General features: G+C 46.0%; 11 protein-coding genes across 11 annotated transcripts; 5 read left to right on the top strand and 6 right to left on the bottom strand.

Annotated features, from left to right (window-relative positions):
* Positions 1 to 34: 34 nt before the first annotated feature.
* Positions 35 to 990, top strand: N7529_001243 (SDR family NAD(P)-dependent oxidoreductase; the record flags this gene model as incomplete). The annotated part of the gene is made up of 2 exons (XM_057236774.1): positions 35 to 731; positions 791 to 990. 2 exons carry the CDS (start codon positions 35 to 37, stop codon positions 988 to 990), a joined length of 897 nt encoding a protein of 298 aa, XP_057103577.1.
* A 1,085-nt stretch (positions 991 to 2,075) lies between these two features.
* N7529_001242 (Protein fluG) lies at positions 2,076 to 2,351 on the bottom strand (the record flags this gene model as incomplete). The annotated part of the gene is made up of 1 exon (XM_057236773.1): positions 2,076 to 2,351. One exon carries the CDS (start codon positions 2,349 to 2,351, stop codon positions 2,076 to 2,078), a length of 276 nt encoding a protein of 91 aa, XP_057103576.1.
* Positions 2,352 to 4,273: 1,922 nt separating this feature from the next.
* N7529_001241 (uncharacterized protein) lies at positions 4,274 to 4,700 on the bottom strand (the record flags this gene model as incomplete). The annotated part of the gene is made up of 2 exons (XM_057236772.1): positions 4,274 to 4,297; positions 4,362 to 4,700. 2 exons carry the CDS (start codon positions 4,698 to 4,700, stop codon positions 4,274 to 4,276), a joined length of 363 nt encoding a protein of 120 aa, XP_057103575.1.
* A 729-nt stretch (positions 4,701 to 5,429) lies between these two features.
* N7529_001240 (uncharacterized protein) lies at positions 5,430 to 6,767 on the top strand (the record flags this gene model as incomplete). Its single annotated transcript, XM_057236771.1, has 1 exon — positions 5,430 to 6,767. One exon carries the CDS (start codon positions 5,430 to 5,432, stop codon positions 6,765 to 6,767), a length of 1,338 nt encoding a protein of 445 aa, XP_057103574.1.
* A 259-nt stretch (positions 6,768 to 7,026) lies between these two features.
* N7529_001239 (metallophosphoesterase family protein) lies at positions 7,027 to 8,061 on the bottom strand (the record flags this gene model as incomplete). Its single annotated transcript, XM_057236770.1, has 1 exon — positions 7,027 to 8,061. The coding sequence occupies one exon, from the start codon at positions 8,059 to 8,061 to the stop codon at positions 7,027 to 7,029; it is 1,035 nt and encodes a 344-aa protein (XP_057103573.1).
* An 897-nt stretch (positions 8,062 to 8,958) lies between these two features.
* N7529_001238 (uncharacterized protein) lies at positions 8,959 to 10,631 on the bottom strand (the record flags this gene model as incomplete). Its single annotated transcript, XM_057236769.1, has 2 exons — positions 8,959 to 9,824; positions 9,887 to 10,631. The coding sequence occupies 2 exons, from the start codon at positions 10,629 to 10,631 to the stop codon at positions 8,959 to 8,961; spliced, it is 1,611 nt and encodes a 536-aa protein (XP_057103572.1).
* A 664-nt stretch (positions 10,632 to 11,295) lies between these two features.
* Positions 11,296 to 11,870, bottom strand: N7529_001237 (tannase subunit protein; the record flags this gene model as incomplete). Its single annotated transcript, XM_057236768.1, has 2 exons — positions 11,296 to 11,621; positions 11,708 to 11,870. 2 exons carry the CDS (start codon positions 11,868 to 11,870, stop codon positions 11,296 to 11,298), a joined length of 489 nt encoding a protein of 162 aa, XP_057103571.1.
* A 587-nt stretch (positions 11,871 to 12,457) lies between these two features.
* On the top strand, positions 12,458 to 13,243 carry N7529_001236 (uncharacterized protein; the record flags this gene model as incomplete). The annotated part of the gene is made up of 1 exon (XM_057236767.1): positions 12,458 to 13,243. The coding sequence occupies one exon, from the start codon at positions 12,458 to 12,460 to the stop codon at positions 13,241 to 13,243; it is 786 nt and encodes a 261-aa protein (XP_057103570.1).
* A 2,686-nt stretch (positions 13,244 to 15,929) lies between these two features.
* On the top strand, positions 15,930 to 16,658 carry N7529_001235 (Alpha-acetolactate decarboxylase; the record flags this gene model as incomplete). Its single annotated transcript, XM_057236766.1, has 1 exon — positions 15,930 to 16,658. The coding sequence occupies one exon, from the start codon at positions 15,930 to 15,932 to the stop codon at positions 16,656 to 16,658; it is 729 nt and encodes a 242-aa protein (XP_057103569.1).
* Positions 16,659 to 17,135: 477 nt separating this feature from the next.
* N7529_001234 (uncharacterized protein) lies at positions 17,136 to 17,414 on the bottom strand (the record flags this gene model as incomplete). The annotated part of the gene is made up of 1 exon (XM_057236765.1): positions 17,136 to 17,414. The coding sequence occupies one exon, from the start codon at positions 17,412 to 17,414 to the stop codon at positions 17,136 to 17,138; it is 279 nt and encodes a 92-aa protein (XP_057103568.1).
* A 6,363-nt stretch (positions 17,415 to 23,777) lies between these two features.
* Positions 23,778 to 24,271, top strand: N7529_001233 (uncharacterized protein; the record flags this gene model as incomplete). Its single annotated transcript, XM_057236764.1, has 2 exons — positions 23,778 to 23,865; positions 23,925 to 24,271. 2 exons carry the CDS (start codon positions 23,778 to 23,780, stop codon positions 24,269 to 24,271), a joined length of 435 nt encoding a protein of 144 aa, XP_057103567.1.
* Positions 24,272 to 24,409: the final 138 nt, after the last annotated feature.

Raw genomic sequence — 24,409 nt, 5'->3', positions numbered from 1 at the left:
TCAACATTTCTCTTCATAAAGATATTCTCTAGACATGGCAGCACCATTCCCTTCGCCTACTATGAAATGGCACACTAAAGCCTACCAGTCTATATCACCTAGGCGGCCGGAGCTCTCTGCCAAAGGTAGGATAGTGTTAGTAACCGGAGGAGGCACGGGCATCGGCTCGGAGACCGCCCGCCACTTTGCGGAAGCAGGCGCATCTCGGATCGCCCTCCTTGGTCGCAGAGAACAACCACTCCTCGACACCAAAGCCTCCATTGAAAACACGTTCCCTAACGTTGAGGTATTCGTCGCCTCTACCGATGTGACAGACAAGGGACAAGTGGACGCAGCTTTTGCCAACTTCGCCGGTGACGAATCGATCGATATCTTCGTGAGCGGTGCAGCTATCATTGGACCACAGGAATCAGTCGAGAATGTGGACAGTGATCAATTCCTTGAAGCTATCCAGGTGAACCTGAAAGGTTCGCTGGCAGTTGCCCAAGCTTTTCTTCGGCATGCATCGCCAGATGCTGTTGCTATCGATATCAATTCGTCTGCTGCGCATGTGAATTTCGGTTCTGGGCTTGCTGCTTACAGCATCGCCAAGTTTGCTGTATTCCGACTTTGGGATTCTGTGGCTTTTGCAAAGCCCAATATCAGCGTGTTCCATATCCAGCCTGGTGTCGTTGATACCGCGATGAACAAAGAAGCTGGCGGTGTCAAGGCCATTGGAATTGAGGATCACAGTAAGTGAATCTGAATGAAGGTTCTGATCATTGAAACATGAAGCTGAATATAGTTTTAGTTTCTCTGCCCGCGAGCTTCTGTGTTTGGCTCGCAAGCCCCGAGGCTCAGTTCTTGAAGAGCAAGTTTTTGTGGTCAAACTGGGATGTCGATGAGCTTAAGGCTAAGGCAAAGGAGATTGAAGCTAGCAATCAGCTCAGCATCGGACTTAGCGGGTTGCCCTTCCAGGATGCTAGTTGGAAGCCGACGTGGAAGGCCTAGCCTTCCAATTCAAGGATCGGATCTTGATTTGGATGAAAGCTCCGCTTGCCCCGGCTGGCTATCAGGAATATGCACCATGCCAGTCCTTATGTCTGGGCTACTTTCTATGAATTACTGTTATGACCGTCAAATCTTCACTAGGTAGGGTTCATATCTCACCTCCTTATCTATTCCCAGACAGTTTGGTCTCTTTATTTTCTACCGCCGATGACTGGAAGTTTTTTTAATTCTAGAGTAGCAGAAATTGAAATACATCAATTACTATAAAAGATGACCTATACTAAAAAAAGTACCTAGTTTCGATATCGCCTGTCGCACTAGTATGTGTAGATCGAATCTCCCTCAAAAGCTCACCATCGGCCAAAATGGAGATTTGGAAGTATTAAAGCGATTTATACCTGTTTAATGGTGCATAAAAGCATAGTCCATCTTCAAACAACCAAAAGTATTTACATTTCCTGTTAATCGAATATTATATGATAGAGACAGTTTCCCTCTTTCATCTATTTTGGGTGAGCCTCTAACCTGTATCCTGTTCAAAAATTCCGCAACAACCATTGGCGCTGACTAGCATACATACTCGTTCCATTGTGGTGACAGCAACGTATGGGTCAACATATGCTGGTCCTATAGTTTCAATCAACCCATTTTCGTCTGCAAGACAGCCGAGACTCTTCTCTAGGCTCCTGGAATCCCCATCGTGATATGCTGCTACCCTATCGTTTGACTTGTAATATTCTGGCAGTTTCCTGCGACCAATGGCAACGCTTTTCGAAGGCCATCGATTCCTGCAGCTAGAATGGCAGCCAGCGATGTATAGGGGTTTGCGGTGCCGCAATGCAGTTTTAATTCGAATCTGTTTTGTGCGATGCGCCTCAATGGTGTCTCCCTATTCTGCAAACACCAGCTGACATACTTGCCTCCACTCCAGATCTGCCGCAACTAACCTGATGGCTTTACGGGCCCGAATAAGATTGTCGACTGCTTCAAGTGGGCGTGTTGGCGGGAGAACAATCTCCCACTGACCCGGCGCAGACTCAGTATGAAATTGCTGGACTGGGAGTACGGGCTTTGATAGGTAGGCATCACACCAAATCCTCAATCACAGACAAAGATTTTCTCACATCCGGTGTGGCCGCTGACCAGAAATGATCGTAGATGGGCGCTTGGTCGTTGGAATTTATAAAGCTGTCATCTTCAGGCTTGAAAAAGACCGCTTCAATCTCATATCCCATAAGAGCATAGAGACAAAATTCGCTTCTCATAGTATTGCTGAGATCGATCAGCTTCTGCCGTGGAAATTCTGGGATGGGTAGACCATCTAAGGCAAGTATCTTCAATCGGTATAGGCCGATGGTCATTGGGGCAATGGATGCTGTCAAAATATCAGGCATTAGCTATATTGCATCAATTGGCTTTCCACCCTTGGTGACCGTGTCACTGCGCAAGAAACGTGTGATGATGCCGACTATGCCGATATGTTGACCATCCTTCATCATTCTCGAAAACCCCTCAACTGGAACCATCCGTACTCGTACTACACCATGGATCGGGACGAGCCGAATCCACACAAATTCAACGTCCTTATAGACGTCCAGAATGCATTTCCATTCCGGTTCTAATTTGGAATCAGTTTCCAGGGATGAGAGCCCATCGGGATTTGGACTCAAAGCTGAACCGTCTGTCAGTGTTGTGAAACATGCAAAATTGCAGGCTGTTCTCGCGAACATAAATAACCAGTTCTTGGGAAGATGGGAATTGAGTATATTCCATCAGCGTGGTGTGTGTACAGGGTAATCTACTTGACGTCTGTTTGTCATGCAGATCTCAACGTCTGAGAACCTGAAAGGCCTGCAGCAACAACTCACGCTAAGTGGTGCTTCCGCTACCTGCAGACAGAACAGATTGACCACAATGTGAAATGTTTTTAGGATAATGTCTGACATGCATTTTGCGTACTTCACTGTATGGTACACCGTCGGAGATAGTAACATCATCAACAATGATATACTCCAGAGAAACATTACAATTCTACTGATATCTTCAATAATAGCAGGATCAAAACCCGCGGTCTGTATTGAATCTAAGGTTGGATTGGATTATCTCTAAGATTGCTCCCCGAGCATTATGCCTGGTTTTAACCGCTTTTTTTATCACTCCATAATATTCGAATCGCAAGGTGGAGGAGGAGAAAATTGGGCCCAGAACACCATGGTTGTGGGGGCTGGGTTGCCCTTATCTCATTATCAGGGCACACCCATCATCTAGGCGTCCTGAGGGATTTCGTGCCTATCATCCAGAACCTGACCAAGATAAGGAAACAGCTTCAGGAAAGCAGGTTTCTTTTGATGCCATTGTCCCCTCTCTTCCTGGTTTTGCCTTTTCATCTGCGCAACCTATTGAGTGAACAATTCAAGACACTGCCCGTGTGTTCAACACACATTTGACAGAGGTGTTGGGTTACGACAACTAAACCGTTTCTGGGACTGACTGGGATAGCGGAATTGCATATGCACTATACGATGGATTCAACTCGACGGTCCACGCAGCCCATTTTGCATTCTTGCCCCTCTACCCTCTCGCTTCAGCATAAATAGCCGCCGAAAACATAATCCTCACGTCACTAGACGCGTTCAAGGAGGCTGATACGAGTTCAAAACAATACAATCATGAGGCCGTGATACTTTGAGACGCCTTGCAAAATCACAAATCAAATAATAGCTTTTAGCTGCAACCATATATGTCCGGCGCCAAAGTCCGGAAGCCGTTTTGCAGACGGTTAAATGAATAATCGGCGGGTTCAATGCTGCCGATCGATTCGGTATCGGGAAGGGCTTGGCGTCGGGGTGACCCCGGAATTTTGCCGAGGGGACGGGGACAATGTCAATCTCTTGCCTTTTAAGTCAAATTCAATTACCGACATTCTCTCCCACCGCGAGGTAATTTTGGAACCGGTTGTTAGCGACTTGGACTAGGCGAAAACATCCGATACCCTCCAGGGCTAGATGAATTGCAAAATTGGAGAATGACACTAATAGAGATCAACATCCTGAATACTATATATAGCGTGATAGTAGGTGATAGCCGCCCTACAATTATGACTAGTTTCTGGACCGCGAAGTGTCATTTACGCGGCGATTAGTGAAGAGCATGGAGTATCGACGAAGGCCCAGCCAGTATTTTTAATACAACTGTGTTGGACGCCCAATCAAGAGAACCCCCCGTGATGATGATTGATACCTCTAATTCCCGAACGAAAACCCGAAAACAAAGACTTTACATACTAATCAACTTGAGTTTCATATAGCTGGTACAGGAAATAGTGTAACCTTATTCCTGGTCTGCATCAAGTGACTCGGGACGTATCTCACAGTTTGTAATTCTATGGTGTGATCGTCTGGGTCCCAAGCTAGAACACTGGTCTTTATCTGTTCAACTTTCAGATCCACGTATTTCTCCATCTCGTTCTTCCTTTTGAGTTCCAGAAGGTTGATTCTCTCCTCAGAAACATCCTCAATGGGACAAGTCATCGTTGCGAAGAACTGTTGATCGATCTTTTGCCAGTAAATCGAATCTAAGGCGAAGTTATTCCTCTCGGCATACACAACCCAGAAGTCCCCGCTCTCCCAGCCCGCTCTCATCGGGCCAGAGAGCCGATGATCTTCTTTCATAACCTCCCGTTTGATCGCTTCGTCTTCGCGATATGCCATCGCTGGGGACTGGGATTGGAATTGAATGCAGTCTGGTCCCGAGGGTATCGCATTATAGCGCCCTCATTCCGTGCTTTTTCTTCGGGAAACATAGCGGCACTGGGAATGGGGAACCGTATAACAGCCGAGCTATGACTCTGGTACATCATGCGAAAAGCAAGGCTGAAGGCGCCTTTGGCTATAGGGCTGAATGCAAGAGCATTAGCACTGACGGATGTGTAATGTCTAACAAGAAATGTGCCAATTGGACGTAAGACGTCCAGTTCGTAAAGTTGGGCCAACCAGGCATTGGCGAGCTGCTCACTTTCATAGTCTCTTCACGCATATCATTATTGTCATTCTGATATCTATTCCTCTCTCGTAACCTCTTAATAGTATATGTTATTGTAATGAAAGTGAAGTCCCATATTAAAGCGGAGCTTGACTAAAATTCCCCTAGGGGCAACGAGTCATAATTTTCGGAAGGTCCCCGACAGCCGAGATCGTTGGGCTCAATAGCCGTCTGACCCGTATTTTTGATATTCTTGATATTGAGGCTATTCGATTAACCCGCAGGTCCTCTGGAACAGGGGGTATGATGTCACACAATTTACCCCATGTGGGGGTCGTGGGAAAATATCTGAACTAGAAGTTGGTTATAAAAAGGGTGAGCAATCTCTTTTCTTCTGGCCTCTTTATGTCGTTGAACACGAGAGCGAATCTTTCAGGTTGCAACCTGAATCTCCCACTATGAATTTATGGTTTTTCGTACTGTGCGTCACATTCGTGAACGCCTGGGTTGTCAATGAAGGCACAATCTGCACTCTGTACCCAGAATCGCTTGTTCACAAGGGACAAGCCGTTGATGATTCACCTTCTATTCAGGAAGCCTTCGATACCTGTGGTACAAATGGAACTGTTATTTTCTCTGACAACGTCTTCCATGTCAACACCGTTCTCAACACCACCAACCTGTTGAACTGTGATGTTTACTTGCGCGGTGAACTCCGCTTCTCCACCAACATTCCCTACTGGAGAACCCACTCTATCAGCGTTATTTTGCAAGACCAAGTCACAGCGTGGCTCTTTGGCGGTACAAATGTTAACTTCTATGGCCAAGGCGGCTTCTACAACGGCCAGGGCCAGGCTTGGTACAACGCAAATCGGAATGAGTCGAATCAGCCCGGACGACCAATGAGTATAACATTTTATAACTCGACCAATCTGCTTGTGGATAGACTTAGCATTATTCAACCCCAATTCTGGGCTACGTTTGTCTGGGATAGCAAGAACGTGTCTGTTACCAACTTGTTCGTAAACGCTACAAGTGACAGCAAATGGGGCACCATGAACACCGATGGCTACGACTCTTGGAAGAGCGATACTTTGCTTGTGGAGAACGCAACTATCATCAATGGCGATGATTGTATCGCCGCTAAGGGAAACACAACAAATCTGTACGCCAAGAATATCTACTGTGAAGGTGGCACTGGTATCACTATTGGTTCTATCGGTCAATACCCAGACACGCCCGATTACAACCTCAACACAACATTCGAAAACGTGAAGATCAAGAACGCAATGGATGGCGCCTACATCAAGACTTGGCAAGGCACCCGCATCTACACACCCAGCAACGGCGACTGGGGTGGCGGTGGCACCGGTCTCGTGAAGAACATCACATTCCGTAACTTCGAAATGGAGAACGTGGGACTTCCGATTCAAATGTCACAGTGCGTTTACTCGGCCGATTCCAACAAGGGCTGCAACACATCGAAGTTGCAGATCGAAGACGTTAAGTGGGAGAACATCCACGGCACATCACGATTCAATATCGCTGCATCCATGTACTGCTCTGATGAGCGCCCTTGCCCGAACATCACTTTCGATAACGTCAATATCACCAGCGTCAACGCCACGCGTCATCTGCCTTACTATGGCACCGATATCCAACATCTGTTGTTCCAGTGCACCAATATTGAAGGCCAGAACAGCTCTGGAATTCCATGCAACCAAGCTGCCCCGAGCAACTTCAGCCAGTGGATTTATGGAAATGTCGATAGCTCTGGTCTGGCGAATCTGAGCTGAGGGTTTGGCTGAGCTATAGCCTGTATTAATCTTAACTTTCGGATATGTTCTGGACGGCGACAGGAGAAAAAGGATTGAGTTGACTGTGCGATATCAAGTGATTAGTCTGGAATTCTGAATGAGAAAAATCTGGGACTCGCTCAACGGAAGAAATGCTAATGAATGATGCCAATGACATGTCAAACAAAACCAAGCGATGCAATCATTTTTCTGGATATCTAATGATAGATGTGAAAAGTCCTCCTGCAAAGTATACGAATTATCCAAGGACGGGCTTAGCCTCTTCTTTCACCGATACTGTCGGAGCCACAGGCACATCTGCACAATCAACTTGAATAACCTCATGGGCAATTTTTCCTTCGGAAGCTGAAATTACAAGCGCGCTTAGTCGATGGCCGTACACGCACGCCGAATCCAGCCCAATCGAATACCTGCCAATCTGTATACGACGTTTTGCATCGTGACCGAAGATCACTGTAGTCTTGGATGGTAGCTTATCCTGCCAACGGTCCCATTCAACAACCCAACCTTCATCCCCAGAGCTTTCCATCGGTGTGAATACATCGTCCTTGCCATTTGTGCGGACGAGGCTTCGAGTATGTAGTACAGCGTGCGGGTCCTGCTCTTCGAGTGGGATACCAGGGACGAGACCCGCATGTACCACAATCAAAGTATCGCCCAGAGACGATATTAGCTTTTGGGATAGTTTGATGCGCAAGATAAAAGGCAAAGCGGCGAGCCATTCTAGATGACTTGGAGATAGTGCTGATGCCGTGATCTGCGTTGCAGGGCTAGGCCTCCTACTTTTTTCGGCTGTAGCAGAGATGCTTTTTTCTGAAGCCTGAGAATCCTGAACATCATTCACAGGCAAGTCGTGTTGTGGGCTCTCAGATAAGGCCGCACCAGCGCTCAAGTCTCCTGAATTTGGAGGATTGTACCCTGACGAGTTCATTTCAACGGCAGCACTGAGAACTGCATCTTCGTGATTGCCTCTTACTGCGCTGGCGCCAAGCTTCATCGCCAAATCAACAACACCAGGGCTATCGGGCCCTTTGTTGACTAGGTCGCCAACGAATATAAGATGATCTCCTTTGCATCTGTCGAACGCCACTTTGTCTAGAAGTGCTTCTAGGGACTTTCTCATTCCATGTACATCGCCTATAATGACCAGGCGTCCACGAGGAGGGCCGCTGTTGGAAGGCGAGGAGAGCGACTGCGGAAGGACATTGGCCGGTAGGTCTGAAAGAAAAGTGCTGGTTGGAAATATCTCCTTGGCAGCTTTGGTAGGTGTCATCTTTTATGTTATGTATGATATTGTTTGTTTTGCTGAAGCAAATTCCACACGGATATTTATTGGGAGGGGGAAAAGAACAGGGACATTGATGTGAGGGTTGCGTGGATGTAATCTTTGTTGTTGCAGAAAAACCTGGACCCCAGAGCCTGATCAGTGTTACGCGGTCTTCGCCTTAAATCTCAGGCCTCAAGGCCATTAAATCCTCCACTCTATAAATAGTGAGTGACCAGTGACATACTTATGTTTCACGACCAAGAAGCAGAAATTTGCTAGATAGTATAAAGAGTGCTACTAGAGATTTATACACGTTATGCGATATCATTGTACGAGATGTCCTCCCTAGGAACGAGATATGCAAGAAGTGGAGGGCCTTGTCGTCGTTAATTAGACTCTGACGTGTCGAAATTTGGTGAATGTTTGAGTGAATGGACAACTAAGAGAAATGCTATCGAGCGATATTTCAATATACATAAAATTTACATAGCCGGACTTCCCTGACTCTCCAGACTACACGCTCTATTTTAGCTGGTCACCACGAAAAAACGGGAAAGCTTTGACAAACGGGTGTGCGTTCGAGACACATTACACTAGATGAATTACTATACCCTAACAAGTTATCTGAGAAACCTTCATTAGAAGGTACGCGAAGCTTTGGTTGAATAGAGCTTAAGATGGAACATACCTAAATTGGACTAGTAAGTGTTTTGACCCGCTACGGGCCGTGCCTATTTCTGCCCATCCGTGGTCCAACCCTTTAGCAACTCTACACTACAGTTCGGCAGTTGTGTTCAATGGATCATAGGAATAAGAGATTGTTTTGTTATTCTAGGATAGGTGCCTTCACGAGCTTGATTAAGCACAATGAAACTTCCTTATCAACGTTTAAGCTTCTGTCAGTCATCTGCAAATGAAAGAGGATGATTTGTTAATGTTGCCCTTGACATAAGTCAGTACCTTTGGATAGGGACAAAGATTTGCCTTCCGAATAGGTGTGCTTGCACTCTCAGCCGCTGCGGGTATGGTATGCGCAAACAGCGTGTCGGGCGCTTTGCCTTTTTCTACCCAGTCGACCAAGGCATCGAACCCATTGCCCGGGAACCATCCCGGTCCTCCACCACAATGCTCCACACCAGGGGCAGAAAAGAAGCGATAGTAGTCGTGAACTCTGGCATCAAAGTCACGAACACGATCGTAGTAATCTATCGTGCCATTATAGAAAGCATATTGGTCCTTCATGCCGTGCCAGGTGATCATTTTCCCACCAGCGTCCCTGAATTTGGTGAGGTCGGGATTTCGGGTTCCAATGATGGATCCAAACTTCTTCAATGAAGTGTGGAATAGTCGGCGGAAATCTTGGAGGCCAATAGTCGACAAATCCCGCGAAGGATCTCGGGATAGAATCGTTGTCATCCAATCGGTCGCAAGGAAGAAGGGGGTCGGTTTGCACTTGCCCGATGACGAACAGTCTATTCCACCGAGACCAGTGAGAGGCGCATCGTGCGTCAGGCCATACCAGAGTGACGATCCGTCCGAGTTGTTGGCACCGGACCACACTGCGGCAGCGAATTGTGCACTCTTTTCGGAAAGTTTGATGATACTGTTTGTGTCTGCGCAATTCACTTCTTTTCCAATCACTGTGGAGGGATCGAATTGACAGAGACCTGGCAGAGCAACAATACCATCCTTGACCCCGTCAAGTTCATCGCAAGTGCTGATCGCAAGATCGGTAATGGCTTCCAGCTCACAAGGCGGTGGATAATAGTCTGGCCAATGTAATGATTAGCGGTTGTCTACATTTGCTTTCGGAATCGGTGTATGTATTTACTCAGTTCCTGCATCATCAGTGGTGGCCAATATTGGGCGGGTATAAACTCGTCCCAGTTGATGGCAGGAGATCCTGCCAGAATTCCGTCATATTGAGTTGGAAACTCCTGTGCAAGCATATGTCCCTGTCGCCCTCCGGTAGAACAGCCGTTCCAGTAGGAGTACTTGGGCAGGGATCCATAGAACAAGCGTGTGGCGGCTTTGCCAAGTGAGGCAGCCTCGTCCACTGCGACAGAGCTGAAATCCTCGAGGAGTTTCCAATTCAGATCTCCATTGCTATCCAACGCCCACGATTGGAGACTTGCCGATGCTGAGTGCCCTCCATCTGTTGAAGCCGCGGAATAGCCATCAAAGACAGGCTGAGCGAGCGAGCTAGCCGTACCCGTCACCCAGCCACTGCCTCCCATTCCGACGAATCGGCCGTTCCAAGACGTGACGGGAAGCCACACCCATGTGTTGATCGTATCGTTTTGCCCACGGTGCTTGTATTTGATAGTAACTTGGCAAACCTCTACAGTGCCATTTTTTGTGCTGGGAAAAGCATTGATCAAATCGCTTGACGCTGGCCAAGCGGTGTGGGCGATGACAGAGTCAAGGGAGACAATGTTGGCATTGGGAAGTGTAAGAGGCGCGAAGGTAGCATCTGTGCACACTCCCTTTGTACTTCTTAATGGTTCTGCCACGGATATACCAAGGAGTGCTAGCGCCAAGCCTCCTCTGCATCCACCAAACAGCGGAGACAACATCTTGACCTGATGAATATTGCGAAATTATTACAGAATCATATGCAGAATGAGAGGAGGAGCACCTGTATTTATAGACAATACTCTGGCTTTCATATCAAACAGTATTGCAGAATAGCATGATACACATCCCGTAGCTTAAGACATTTCCGTGTCTTGGCATTTCTCATGGCTGCCACCAAGCTGACTGTATCCTGTTGGAATGGCTTTGCAACACTGCTGTACTTAAATCCCGATACTGTGTGATTTTTAATTGGATAAATTAGGCTGTGAGCGGAGATGATGGAATAACTAGTCCTGTGCCATTTATTAAACGTGTTTGATTAGATCAAAATCTGACAGGGACCAGATTCCCCTTTAGGAATACCCTCTTTAGTTCCGTTTTTTTTTTCGCTAACAATGTTTACTCCACGGGGCACACAATAGCTTCAAATTTTTATTTTTTTTTTTGGACTGAGAATAACCACGCGAGTGTGATATATATAAACGATACGAAGGAGATTGAAAGAAAAGGTAAATACATACAGGCTAGTATACAAATGGATCTTGCCGGGTGAAACAGCCGTGGCTCCAAAAGATGAGTGATAATATAGGTGCTCCACATCAAATTACTAGGGCCCCGTAGAGTATCTGAATTCCTTGCCTGTCAGCCCAACAAATGTCCAGCCTAGTAGACAGGGACCTTGAACGCCGGGAAGTCATATGTCCAGCTCCCGCAAGAGTTCTTGTCGGTAACACAATCAAATGTGGTGTTGCTGCACCACAAAGGACGAGTGGGCCACTGGCAAAGCTGCTGGTTCTCTCCAGCATATTGGCCGGATAAAACAGTGGCGTTCAAACGAGTGGGCTTCGCGCCGTTCTCGACTGAGTCGATCATGATGTCCATGTTGTTTTCGGAAAAATGACCTGGTTGAAGAGAGTTGGTTGCGAAATGAGCAGCACCAGGAACGAGGTAGAATTGGTACCAATCCTGGAGGTTGGAAAGGCTTTCTTCTCCGAAAGACCGGAATATATAATGAATCGAATAGATTGTCAATAGCAAATGGAAGAGGCAGCGGGGGCACTTGGGTCGGATTCACCGTGGTAGTGGAGAAATTTGCCTCTATTGGACTGGAAGGTGGTGAGGTCGGGGAGAGTAGTTTGCAATGAGTCCTTGTAGCGAGCCATTCCGTCATTCATCCACTCCACAAGAGCATCGCAATTCACACCATCGAGGATAGAGAGGTTATCAAGGTCTTGCATTGTAGACTGCACCGGCGGTGGTGGTAGATGGAATCATATTACACGCTTATGATGAACTTGAACTTCATTGGATCGAATTGATATGAGACCATGTTGTGTAGTTCGATGGGAGTACATTCTTGAAGCCTTCGTTTGAATTCATAACAACCAGCTCATGCGGACTAATAGAAATCAAGTGATTCACTGCAAATTCTTGATCAACCGAAAAAACAATTGGGGTTGCAGTCTTCGGATTGTAGAAGCACCCAGTTTCATATGCCCACGATTGAAGGTGTCATCAACAGAGTGAGCCATTGACATCAAATAAGCCGATTACCTAAGTAGTGTCCGTGGATATTCCGTGGGGGTAGATGTGGGCACGCGGGGATAGGTCGGCAAATGCTGCCCAAACGTCCGATAATCGCATCTCACCTATCACCTGCACGGCAACCTCATTTCTAAGGTTCAGCCCTCCAATTACTAATACCCGAGTAAACACCACTGCCATCTTGGTCGTGTCTTATAGACCATAGAATCCCCGACCATACTAATCTGCCTTCAACCTATCCAACCTCAGCAGAAGAACAAATTCTCACCAATCCATCACCATGACCAAAACAAAAGACTGGAATGCAACCCAATATCTCAAGTTCGAGGATGAACGCACCCTACCACCACGCGACCTCCTCGCAAGGGTGCCCCTACCATCACCAAAGAGGATAATCGACCTGGGCTGCGGCCCAGGAAATTCAACATCAGTCTTGGCCAGACGCTACCCAGACGCAAAGATTACAGCCTTAGATGCTTCACCGGACATGATCAAAAAGGCGCAGACTGTCCTCCCAGAGCGAGACTTCCATGTCGCAGATCTGACGACGTACAGGCCGGAGGCAGGCGATGCTGTCGACCTCTTCTTCTCCAGTGCTGTGTTCCATTGGTTGACTGCAGACGACCGGATCGCGGTGATCAAGCGGCTTCTAAAGCCACAGACTCCAGGCTCTGTCTTTGCTATTCAGATGCCGAATAACCTGAATGAGCCGATGCATGCGTTGATGCGTGAGACGGCGGTGAAGGGTCCCTGGGCTAGGAAGTTGACTGGGGTGCAGAGGAATGAGCTCGAGCCTGTACAGGTGATGCATGATCGGCTGAAGCTGTTTTGTGCAAAGGTCGATGTTTGGGAGACGATTTACTATCATTCGGTTGAGGGGCCTGAGGCTGTCGTTGAGTGGGCGAAAGGGGCTGGGTTGAAGCCGTTTGTGGATTTGTTGGAGGGTGACGAGCGGGAGGCGTTTCTGGAGGCATACTTGGTGAAGATCAAAAAGGCGTATCCTGTCTCTGTTGATGGGAGGGTGTTATTGAGATATCCGCGGTTGTTTTTGGTTGCTGTGAAGTGAGAGAGTGAGGGAAATATATAAAGATGGAAATAGAAGGTTGTTCGACATCCTCAGGAATCAATCCCTGGTGTTGCGCATCTGGTTTTCTCTGTTATGGCTTCCGGTTCTCAAGGGGTCTTTCTTGACAACATTCTTACCTACGGCGGTTAAATATTACATGAGTGGGTTCACACACTTGCAGAAAGTATTGGCAACAATAAGGGGTATGAATATTGCCTCTTCGAGTGTATGAGAAGCCTGAAATTGAAGGAGTGGTAGCTCCGTAGGTCACCTGATGGCAGGATACACTGTCGACTCACACGTTTGCTCACGACCACTCCTTCTAAAATTCACCTGATTGCGTTCATGGTATCTACGATATCTAATGATGGTCCAAGCGCTGGGTTTCAAGTGGGACAAAACTATCTACGAATACAGGTATGGGGAATGGTTAGGATTCAGCTGCAACTCTATAGAAAGCTTATCTAACTGCATTACAGACTTCTGCTCTACTTACTCATTTGATTGGCGTTAGTCAAATCTGTCACTGCAGCCCTAGGGAAATTGTACTTCTGCTTGTTAATTGGTGTAATTCAAGGGTGAGAGGCTGATGAGTGAGCTGCAAAACTCAATGAGAGTCCAAGGTCCAGAAGTCTATGCGAGGAATTGTTATTTGACTCAGAGAGAGCATGAGGTGAGAAAGCCCTTTAAAGAGGTTCTTTCTCTTGTCTCGCTGATGAGAAGGATGTTCATCCAAGTCTCTGAGAGCATTTGAACTTCTGAGTTGCCAATATATCCCATGACCAAGTATCCGTTTTTGAGCATAGTCGAGCGTTAATGGGAAACCTAGGGATATAGCAGGGAATATCCCATAAGCCATTTCATAGATCTGTTGAGGCACCAGAGCAATTTGGTTCCCAAAGGGGTATTCTGGGGACGCGCAAACTGTTTATCACAGATTAGACTTTAGGCTTATTTCTGATCAAGCTAGAAATCAACTGAAATTGCTTACGCTTGTGCTCCAACTAGCACAACCCCCATAATCGAGAGATAGATATTTTTGGACAATGTTCATGTATACAGGTATAAGTTGCGGCTTCACATCGAAGTTTTTCGTCCACATTGCTGAGGTTTCGAGATTCTCCTGATTTTTGCGGCAGAGGAAACCTGGCAAAGCTCGTTCTCATGCAGAGTACCTTGCCTTGGTGACATAGAGTGGGATGCAAAAATTGAAGCCACCGTTTACCCACTTATTGGCGTCTCCAATATGGCAAGTCTCCGAGGTGCTTAGTCCCAGATGGTAGGACGCGGTTTTCGAGATTTTCTTCATAATTGCTATACAGCAGCACGAAAACTTCGAAGCACTGTTCCGGGAGCCTTAGTAGAAGAAGAATATCATCTTCTTCTATTGGCGCTGATTCGAGCGTTGTGGTACCTCGGACGAGTGGTAAGTTGGCCGCCCCCTGATAGGTCATCGCTAGAGCTTATTGGTTCAAGAGAACATACAATGTAAGAAGGCGCAATGACCATGTATCACTGACTAGTATGATCTCTTGGGGCGCGAGTAGGCCTATGGATGGAGAGAAAGATAGAATAGAAATAGCAGCTTGGTTGTTGACTGACTGAAGCAAGCTGGGAAAAACCTAAAGTGGCAAGGATTGGCAGCCTGAACCTGCGGCCTGAACCTCAGGCAAAGAATCATATCTCAACATGATCAAACATTGACTTTGATGTGACCAAGTTAAACTAAGTGCTCAATAACGCCCCTTTTTGGATTTATGAGAATATAAAAATAGGTGCTGTGAAATTGGAAGCTATACTGTGCATTTAGATCATGTTCTTGAAGATTTTCCTTAAAAGAGACGATGTTAGTTAGGTTATGTATATTCTACCTAGGTGCTAGAGTGATTGAACAAAACCTTTGCGTTTAACTGGGACAGAGAGGGGGGAACACGAACAGCACCAGGGGTTTGTGTTAGTAGAAAACCAGGTCGACTTCGGTGGTTTAGGGTTGTTCAAAGCTGCACTCCAAGGTTTTTTGCGGTGGGCGACCGGCCTAATAATGGATGGTTAAGGCGCTTACAAAATCTACCTTCGTGCTACTTTTAGGTCAATGCGAATGACTTCACAATATTTAGCAAGGATATATATTGCCACGTTTGTGTTTTTTCGATCTAACGATATCCATAACAATGACAACATTTTTACTGCAGATCACTTATAGTTATGTATTTAAATACAGAAACGCATACAAGTTGCTGCCGAAACATTTATTCAAGCCTCATTCGAGGGTTCCAGATTCCCAAAAAGTGATCTTCGTCTCGATGTATCTTGCCGCATGAAGCAGTGTAACTTGAGGACTTTCCGAGTTCGTATTCAGAAAAAATGTACCTCACTCTACAGCATGACGTTTAAAATAGCCATTAATACTTGATTCTTGAGAAATGGTTTGTAGATTAAGTGTAATATTCCCTATTTGAGACTTTATGCGTCATCAATTTACCACAATCAAAGGCTTGCAGTTGGGATCTGCGAAATTACCGAAGTCGCGGCATTCTATCCTGTGAATCTGTATTGCCTTTCACGTCATTAGGCTTGGCCTGAAATGTTCTACTTTATTTGCCTATAATATTAAACCTTGCCCAAGGATTAGATGTACTCCAAATATTCCGTATCATCATCAGTGGACTACGAAGCCGTGATCATAATGGGTTCAATCGACATCAACAATATGAACAAACTTTACCAATATTCCACTATAAGTGCCTTCATGCAAGGAGTTTGCAAAGGTGGAAAAGAGACATGGCAAGTCCTCTCACGAGGTGATCATGGGCTTGGAACAGTCTCGGGATTAACCGGAGAGATTATGATAATTGATGGCGACGCATATCAATTCTCTTCTGAACAAACGCGAAAGCTTGAAGACTCCGATGCGCTCCCTTTTGCTATGACAACTTATTTTCGACCAGTTTGGGAAACCTTTGTACCGCATGTCACTTCCGATTCACTTTCCCGTCGGCTCATCGAGTTTCTTTCGCCGAGGCAAAACTGCTTCGTGTCTATCCGACTTGATGGCTTCTTCGAGCACATTACTTTCCGCATCATTGCTGCACAGGAAAAAGACCATGAAACGCCACTTGAGCTCATCCAGCGCCAGAAGATGAGTGACCACGTCGGAATTCGAGGAACGATATTTGGCTTCCGCACGCCAAGATTTGCCAGTGCTTTTAGTCCTGCTGGCTATCATTTGCACTTCATTTCAGAAGACCGGACATTGGGAGGACATGTGCTGAACTTTCATGCGTCCTCGGCAACAATTTCAGCATCTGCGATAGATGAATACAATGTTGAATTGCCACAATCTCCGGGGTTTAACGGATTTCCGATCGACCCTCCGAAGGAGGAAGAAGTCAAGACCGTCGAGGGGACATTGTAAGTGGCCATGTATGCAACCTACAAATACAAAATACGGTTTCTTCATCTCGGAAAAGGGATCTTGGAGGATCAGCTTAGGCCCTGGATGTGGATCGACCGTCACATATACACTGCAGAGAGCTTTGTTTCTTCTGCTTCCAGCCAGTATTTCATATCTGCTGTCTTTTTCTTGTTTTTACCCTATTTTCGAGCATTTTTTATACAATTGTTATTTAGGTAAATGTAATTATTCATTTGGTAGTTTTATATTTATTAAGATCCTGATTTCCATCCAAGCAGGTGCAAGTGAGCTAATTTACAAACCACAATTCCTCAATTCCAGCAACTACTACGTATCAATAAGAGACGTGAGGACCAGTACCGTTTTCTTCCCGGGGTCCAAGACAGAAGAGACCCTGACCCATTCTTAGGCAGTGCATACGACATTTTTGCCATCCTGTTCTCTATCAGCCACTTCTTCTTCTGCGGCAAGCAAAAGTCAATAGTAACGTACCACAATCTGGTTGCCGGAACAGCAGAGATTAACCTGTTTCTTGGGGGAGCTCGAACCACAATCCTTGCCATTAGGATTGGCAGGAACACAGCCCGATCCAGCTCCCTTCACGAAGAAGAGATTTAGGGAGGAGACTGCACTAGTGCAGCACCACCCGTGAGCAGTGCGACATGCAGTAGTGTCTCTCTCTTCAAGATCTTCAGTTGGCATAGCAATAGCTAGACCAGCAATGGCAAAAGTGGCGATGATGTTTTTGACGAGCATGGTGGAGTGTTGATTACCAGGAAGATGCTTGTAAATTGTTTAGGTATTGAATGAGTAGGCAGGAAATCGATGGAAACTTCATCAATTAAATAGACTAACAGACACCTTCACATACAGTACCTATCACAGTTCTTCAAAGACAATATGTTGGAATATCGATGATTCATTCGGTCTGATCTATGCATCTAGATCACTCGTAGCTAGAACAGATGATTCAATAGGAGGCACGAGACCTTCAAATTCCTAGATGTAGTTTGGCGGTCATATGCTTGGTTCGCTGTGTGGGGAAAGTTTAAATCACATTCTGCGCTGCCTGTTGAAGTAGATTTAGATTGGTAGTTTAGTAGTCATAACAACGAGTTATCTGACTGTTTAGTGGAAATCGTGATGTAGAAAGTATGAGAGCGGCGATGAATGCCGAACCAACCTTACTAGATACCTTACGATTAGATCTCCGCCACTCAAGCAAGTTATGTATACTACGGGCTGGAATAAACTCAACCTATCGATGTTGGATTTAAAAGTAAGGAAGATTTCTGACATCCATGGTTGTACTTCGCCACAATGCTTCTTGATATCAACTCACTATGTGTGTGGAATAGCGATATGAAGGAATGATGATATTCTGAAATCTCTGAGGAAAAGCTCTCTATCTATAGCTAGGGAGGCGTGACAAACCTGGACGAGCAAAAAACGCGAATGCGCAAACAAGCAAACGCTGCTATATTCATCACTTTTTGAGGGTATTTTCGGGCTCTGTCTCAGACACGAGTTTCTATAGCAGGCGATCCAAAGCGCACGTTCTCAACAGGTGAACATCACGCACGTCGTGCGACCGCTGTAATACCCAATATTTCCTTGAAATGGGTTGTTCAAACATAGAAATAGCAGCCGAGAGCCAACCGAGAGCTAACCGGGGTCCCGAAAGCTACACATGGACTGGCGCTCTAACCTCAGATATCCTATATCATAGATGCTAATAATCAGTTCAGCGCCACTTACCATCACTGAAGCCAAACGCAAACCCAATTGACTTGCATGAACAACACAATTTCCAATGGGGAAAATTACACATCCTCTTTAGAATAGAGCTTGTATCATATAGCTTAGCTTGAAGACAATACTACATAAGTAGTCCTGTTGTAGAATAGACAGACGCGACAATATAAAAAAATAACAAAGGTTGTATGGTATCAAATTGTAGATCCAATGGGATTAGCTGGGCTAAGCTGAAGATTCATAATCTTGATTCGATGATGCGGTTCTCGAGATGTCCGGAGGTCGTGCATTACTGGAACCGCCAAGGATAACCTTAAATTTAAAAGCGGGTCAAGAGCCGGTGGGTCCCTTTTCCGAATTGTCTAGATGCTCGTATTCCTGAGGTTTAGTTTGCCAAGGTCAATCTTGTTCATCAGACACTATTACTCTACTCTATATTGCTGGTAGAGTCTATTTAGAGTTAATGAAGATCGAAGGGTCTGAACAATAAAATGGAATTGAGATCGAAAAGCTAACTAAATCGATGCAATCAAGGAGAATCGACGATATCAACACCCCGATAAGGGTCAATTACCACGATTTAAGACGCATATTCAACATCCCGTAGAATTTCTGTAATAAGTGGTCCCACGGTTTCCAGTACTAGCAAGCTGAGACTAATTCAAAATTATTAGCAAATAGACCCCAGACCAATCTTTATTGCTGATAGTCAACTGCGCGTTTCTAGGCCTCTAGAGAGAAAAAAAGTTCTGCGACGACGCTCACTACGACGCTCACTCACTTAACCACTTTAGAACAAAAGAGTTATATATAAAAAACATACAACAGTGAGGATTCGCTGGTGGTCACCCACCCAACTACTAACTCACCGGCGTGTGGCTTAAGTACGGCTGAGCGGACGGGAAGCCCTGTTTTCCACACCCTATGGTCGTATGTACTTGAGCTGAGAGTGATAGGTACCATATACTGAGTCTTTTCAATCATCATAGCAAAGGATATACTATTTCATATGCTGGTCCTTTCTCGACACTTTAATAAGGGACTCTCGGCCGGCAACGAGGGCTTTGGCTGGCTAGTATTTTCAGAGACGCATACTATACAATTGGGGTTCAAGATGTCGTACAGTGCAATGACAGACAAACCAAAGGAGATCCCGCCGGCGTGGGCAGCTCGCCGCTCTTGTCAGCCCTCTTCGGGATATTCAGACGCATATTCGCCAACCTAAATACTATTCCTATAATAATTTAGCCCACGTATTAAAAGGTGCATTTCATATTATGAAGCAAAAAAGCTACGTATGATCCTTTGGTCCCTTCTCCAGCCATCTCTCCTAGCTCACATTCCTTAAGTGAAACATATTCCGATGTAGTAAAGCGACACTAGTGTAAAGCCCACGAACACAATCCTCTTGCTTAGCCACCATTTCCATTTCCTAAACAGGCAAAGCTCGTCATATTCATATCCCCAAAATGATGTGGACACTAATTGTTTGCAGATAGAGCAGTCAAGAAAGCGCCCCGTGCGAATCCACCTGGCATCTGGGTCTTTTGTCTCTTTTGGTGTGAATTCAAATCCCCGGGCTTTAGAGCAACATCCACAGTCAACAGTACAATGACCAGCTCCTAATTTCCGTTCGGAATTCGTATGTGCGCTCCGGCTTTCACAGCACTGACATCCACGGCTACAACAACCACCCCATTCTTCACAACGTCGACGAAGTGTATCACTGAGATACCATCTTAGGTTTGATCGACACTCAATAAAGCCTCGTCGAGTAGACCCTATCAATTGGTCCCTGAGTACGAACCAGTCACGTTGGAGATTCCAATGGCTTTTCTTTACAACTCTTAATCGTTGTTGGAGGTCGTATAGCCTTTTCTCTTCCAGCGGTGTAGTCTGTTTTCCTGCCAACTCTTGAACCAGTTGAAGGAGATATTCCTCACTTTGAGTTATGCGCCGAAGCTTGAAATCATGCTCAAATAGATTTGACATCAACTCTGTTGCGGGATATCCATCAAACTCGGGAGTTTTGGATAGCATCCAGGATCTAAAGTCTTGTAGAGCCTCCGTATCAGCAGACCACAAAATCACCTTCTCTAATACCAGATAAATAGTTTCCATCCTCTCACTTATGTGGTTTGCTGATATCCTGGTATCTGAAATTCTGAAAAAAACCAGTGACCAACCAAGTAGATAATTGTCTAAAGCAATGTCGTCATTATACTTCATGACTTTGCGGCATCCGCCCAGGCATTGTCAACGGATTGAGCACCTGCGAAATAAAAATATTCAGCAGCTCGCAGATGTGACGCCGCGCCTCCAGGAGGCTGACTGATCCGAAATTATCGCCTTAGGTAGCGACTCGGAAGCTCTACGAAATTCACATTCGCACCTACTGTCAAAACCACTTCAGAAACCAAAACAGCAGCACTTGCCTAGATGTAGAGAATAATGTCTAGTAATTTCTTAGATCGTAGAAGTCCCGATCGCAACCAAAAAGACCTTCACGAATCATCACAATGTTCTGCTTCGCTTAGTTTCTGTGTTGGTTCATTGGCCTTCTCTTGGGCCTGCTTTCTGCGTCTGTGGTTGTTTACGTCCACTACCACCCGCTCATCTGGGAGCCTGGCCCCATCACTAGTATTGGATGGAGGGGATGGCTAGGACTGCTTTGCGCGGCGTGGACCTTTCTGGTTTTTTTTCACGTAAGACCAATCTGACAGAGTGAAGGCTTTTTGGTACATTTAACGAGCTGGATACCATAGATTGTACTTCGAACCCTTGAGTGGGGATGCAGCAACCCAAACAACTGCCGATGTTGCGGCCAATAATTCCATTTCCACCCAAACTGACGAAACACCCTTGAGTTGAGTGTAGCTGTAAGGGAGGCCATGAACGACACCCTTTTACCCGACATTACTAGTCTTTTGGACGCCAGGCTAGCGCCGCCACAGCTCGCAGAGGAGCAAGACGCTGGGTCTGAAGTAGAGGCTGTGTACCATTGGTTGGCCGACTTGGCGCCCGGCCCAGACCAAAATGATGAGCCTGCACTCACAAATGGCTACTAATAGGGTAGCAACTATGGCATGTGGAGCCAGTAGCAAGATGATGAGTCTGAATTAGAGGCTTTGATGCATTGGTTGGCCGACTTGGCACCCGGCCAGACCAAAATGATGATCCTGTACTCCCAAATGGCGAGCACTATGTTAGCAACTGTGGTATGGGGAGCCAACATCATGAGCTATTCATAATTACACCATTAGTGGTGCTTTGTCTGACATAAATATAATTACTATGTCCATTTCCGGGAGATGGACCTGTTGACTAGTTGGTAGCTATACACCATCGCAAACCCCTTTTCGCGGTAGCGATACATCTTGATTAAACTGCGTGGTTAATAGTAATAGATTCACTCGTCGCTCTCAATAGTGGTTATTTGGGCTGAGAATGCACATACTGGTCTTGTTAGTCAGTCTACGAAGTGGATGTCTCGTAATATTCAAGAATAACAAAGTGATTCAGTTATAGCAAAAATTGAAAACCAAGACGGTCCTTGATTACTGCACAAATCAGATTCGCCGCATCTCTCTGCCAGTCTAATGAAATAGGAGAAATTGCGATAGTTCTTAACGATCCGTAAACCATAACTGCATCTGCCCATCCGAGAATGAACCTGTCACTAGGGAAGTGACCAATATCTTGTGACACGCCCTGCATGTGTAAGATCTTTGTAGCTGTGGCGCGAAAAGTTGCAATGCAGCGCTCTTGCATTGCGGTGGAATGGATATGCTGCTGCTGTGAGCAACCCGCTTCGTAGGCACGAAGTAGAAAGGTCAACACGCTCGCCGAAAGTCGCATTTGGAAATTTCCTTGATATGCATGCACTCCAATAGACGATGTTGGGCGCTGTTTGGAATCATATGAAGAATTCCAAATTTTCTCTATTTCATCCATTTGTTGCAATGTAGAGGCGTAATTGGCCAACGCCAAATCTGAATCGCCATTCAACACCTTTTGAATCTTACTTAGGAGGTGAGTGCAGTGGTAGGCAAAGACACATGCTTGAATTAGGATATAATCGGATGGCTTCATATGTTGGCCGAGTTCACGGATCCACCCCAACACCTCTGTTGGGGACTCCCGGCCTGCAACGAGCGCTTTGGCTTGCTAGTGCTGTTAGAGACATATATCATGAATTTGGGGTTCAAGGGGTCGTACAGTGCAATGACAGACAAACCAGACAAGATTCCGTCCATCTTGGCTAGAGAATTGCTCCGAGCCCCGGAGGTTAATCAAAGTGGCCATGCCTCGACAGTGGCGGTCCCCCTTCTCCGATCCCGCAATAGATGTGAGGTGGGCATTGGATAAGAACGTTGGGTTAATCAGTTCTCTTGTCATTTAATCCCCCACAGATGGATAACTCTTACCTCATATACCACAAACATCCAAATCGCTAACAGTGTGCTGTCATTCCTGCATTGGAGAGGATCATCTAGGGCTGCATTGACAGTCCTTAGTGCAGTCACATATGCTCGAGTTCTGTTAGCCATTGCAGCCGTCGTTCCCGTTGTGCTTGCTACATATGCACATGCAATAGCATCGCAGACTGCGTAGACCGAGGAACCTTCTTGTGAGCTGCATATGATGCGTGGAATGGTAGTGAACATGCTATTGTCTATGTTTGCATTTACAAGCTCGACCGAAAACTTGTCTAGGACCAAAGGAATCACATGGTGGCTCCACACTTGGGGAGGCTCATATATAATCTGGACATCAGTGATTTCGCTGTCTTTGGCTGGGTCCGCTATAGCCCTTAGCGGGTCGTGGTAGCGTATTCTCTGACGATGATGGCTCGCGCTCGGTTGAAACGACGAGATGTCAGCAATGCGGAACCGCATGTTAATTTCATCCCGATAACCCGAACAGGATATTCGTGCTCGTAAACATTGACTGCACGACGGGCGTGCAAGATCACACTAGAATCCAATTAATCAGTGGACATAATGCATTTGCCTATTCCAGGTTTACCTTACCCTCCCACGTCGCTGTCGACAAGGATAGCAACGTCGGCTGTATTGACCGGTGTTCGGCATTTGCTTTGTGTTTGGTTTGTCTCAATCTAATTCCTATCGAATTTTTATGTTAAACTCTCATTATAGAGGGAGGCTTGCGAGGGGTCAAACTGATCGCGTCAGCAAAGTTCAGCTTTGTCCCGTTTGGGAAATCCATTCGACCAGCCAATAGCAGCTGCAGCGACGATCATTAACTACAACGCTCGCTCAAACTTATAAATACCTGTATCTAAACATCATATTTCTCTATTTCAGAACTCATTCTTGCAATCATAAATTAATCTCACCTACAATGTCACCTTTGCCAGTCATCGCGTGTGGCGGCACCAACCCGCAAGTTTTCAACGCTGTCAAGCCTCTTTACTTGCCTGAGTACGAAAGTAAGAGAGAGAATCTGATCAACTCTTGCTTCAATCTTTAGGGCTAATAACTTCGGTAGTTATACATAATGTCATCAGCAGCATCTCTGGAGCAGTCGAAATACCGCTCCTGCTGCAAGGGCTTGCCCCTCCCGTTGCTGAAGAGCCCAATCGAGGCACCATGGACTATTCCAAACCACCTGTGGCTGTCTTTGTAGGGGCTCTGTACAGCGATGAAGAATTCGACGAGATGTACCAGGCCTGTAGAGGGCTCAGTTCTGTGCCTTGGTTAAAGATGGATATGACGGTGCCCAAACCACCGTTAGGACCAGGATATGCTGAGCATGTCGTGCAGAGGATCAAAACATGCATGAAGAAGATCGAAGCTGAGGGAAAGCTAGAAGAAGATGGTGTGTGGCTTTATTGAGCAGGAGAGCAGAGGGATAGTACAAAAATCGTATTATGTATAGCCCTAAGACAGATTATCTGTTGATAAACGGAAACTCCCAATGCTAATTTGTGTACTTAAGCCATTGTAGGCCTCCAAGAGCATAGATTATGCGTT

This window comes from Penicillium soppii (genome assembly GCF_028829465.1).
Source record: "Penicillium soppii strain IBT 18220 chromosome Unknown utg000001l, whole genome shotgun sequence".
NCBI lineage: Eukaryota > Fungi > Ascomycota > Eurotiomycetes > Eurotiales > Aspergillaceae > Penicillium > Penicillium soppii.
This window is presented reverse-complemented; position numbering and strand designations above follow the sequence as displayed.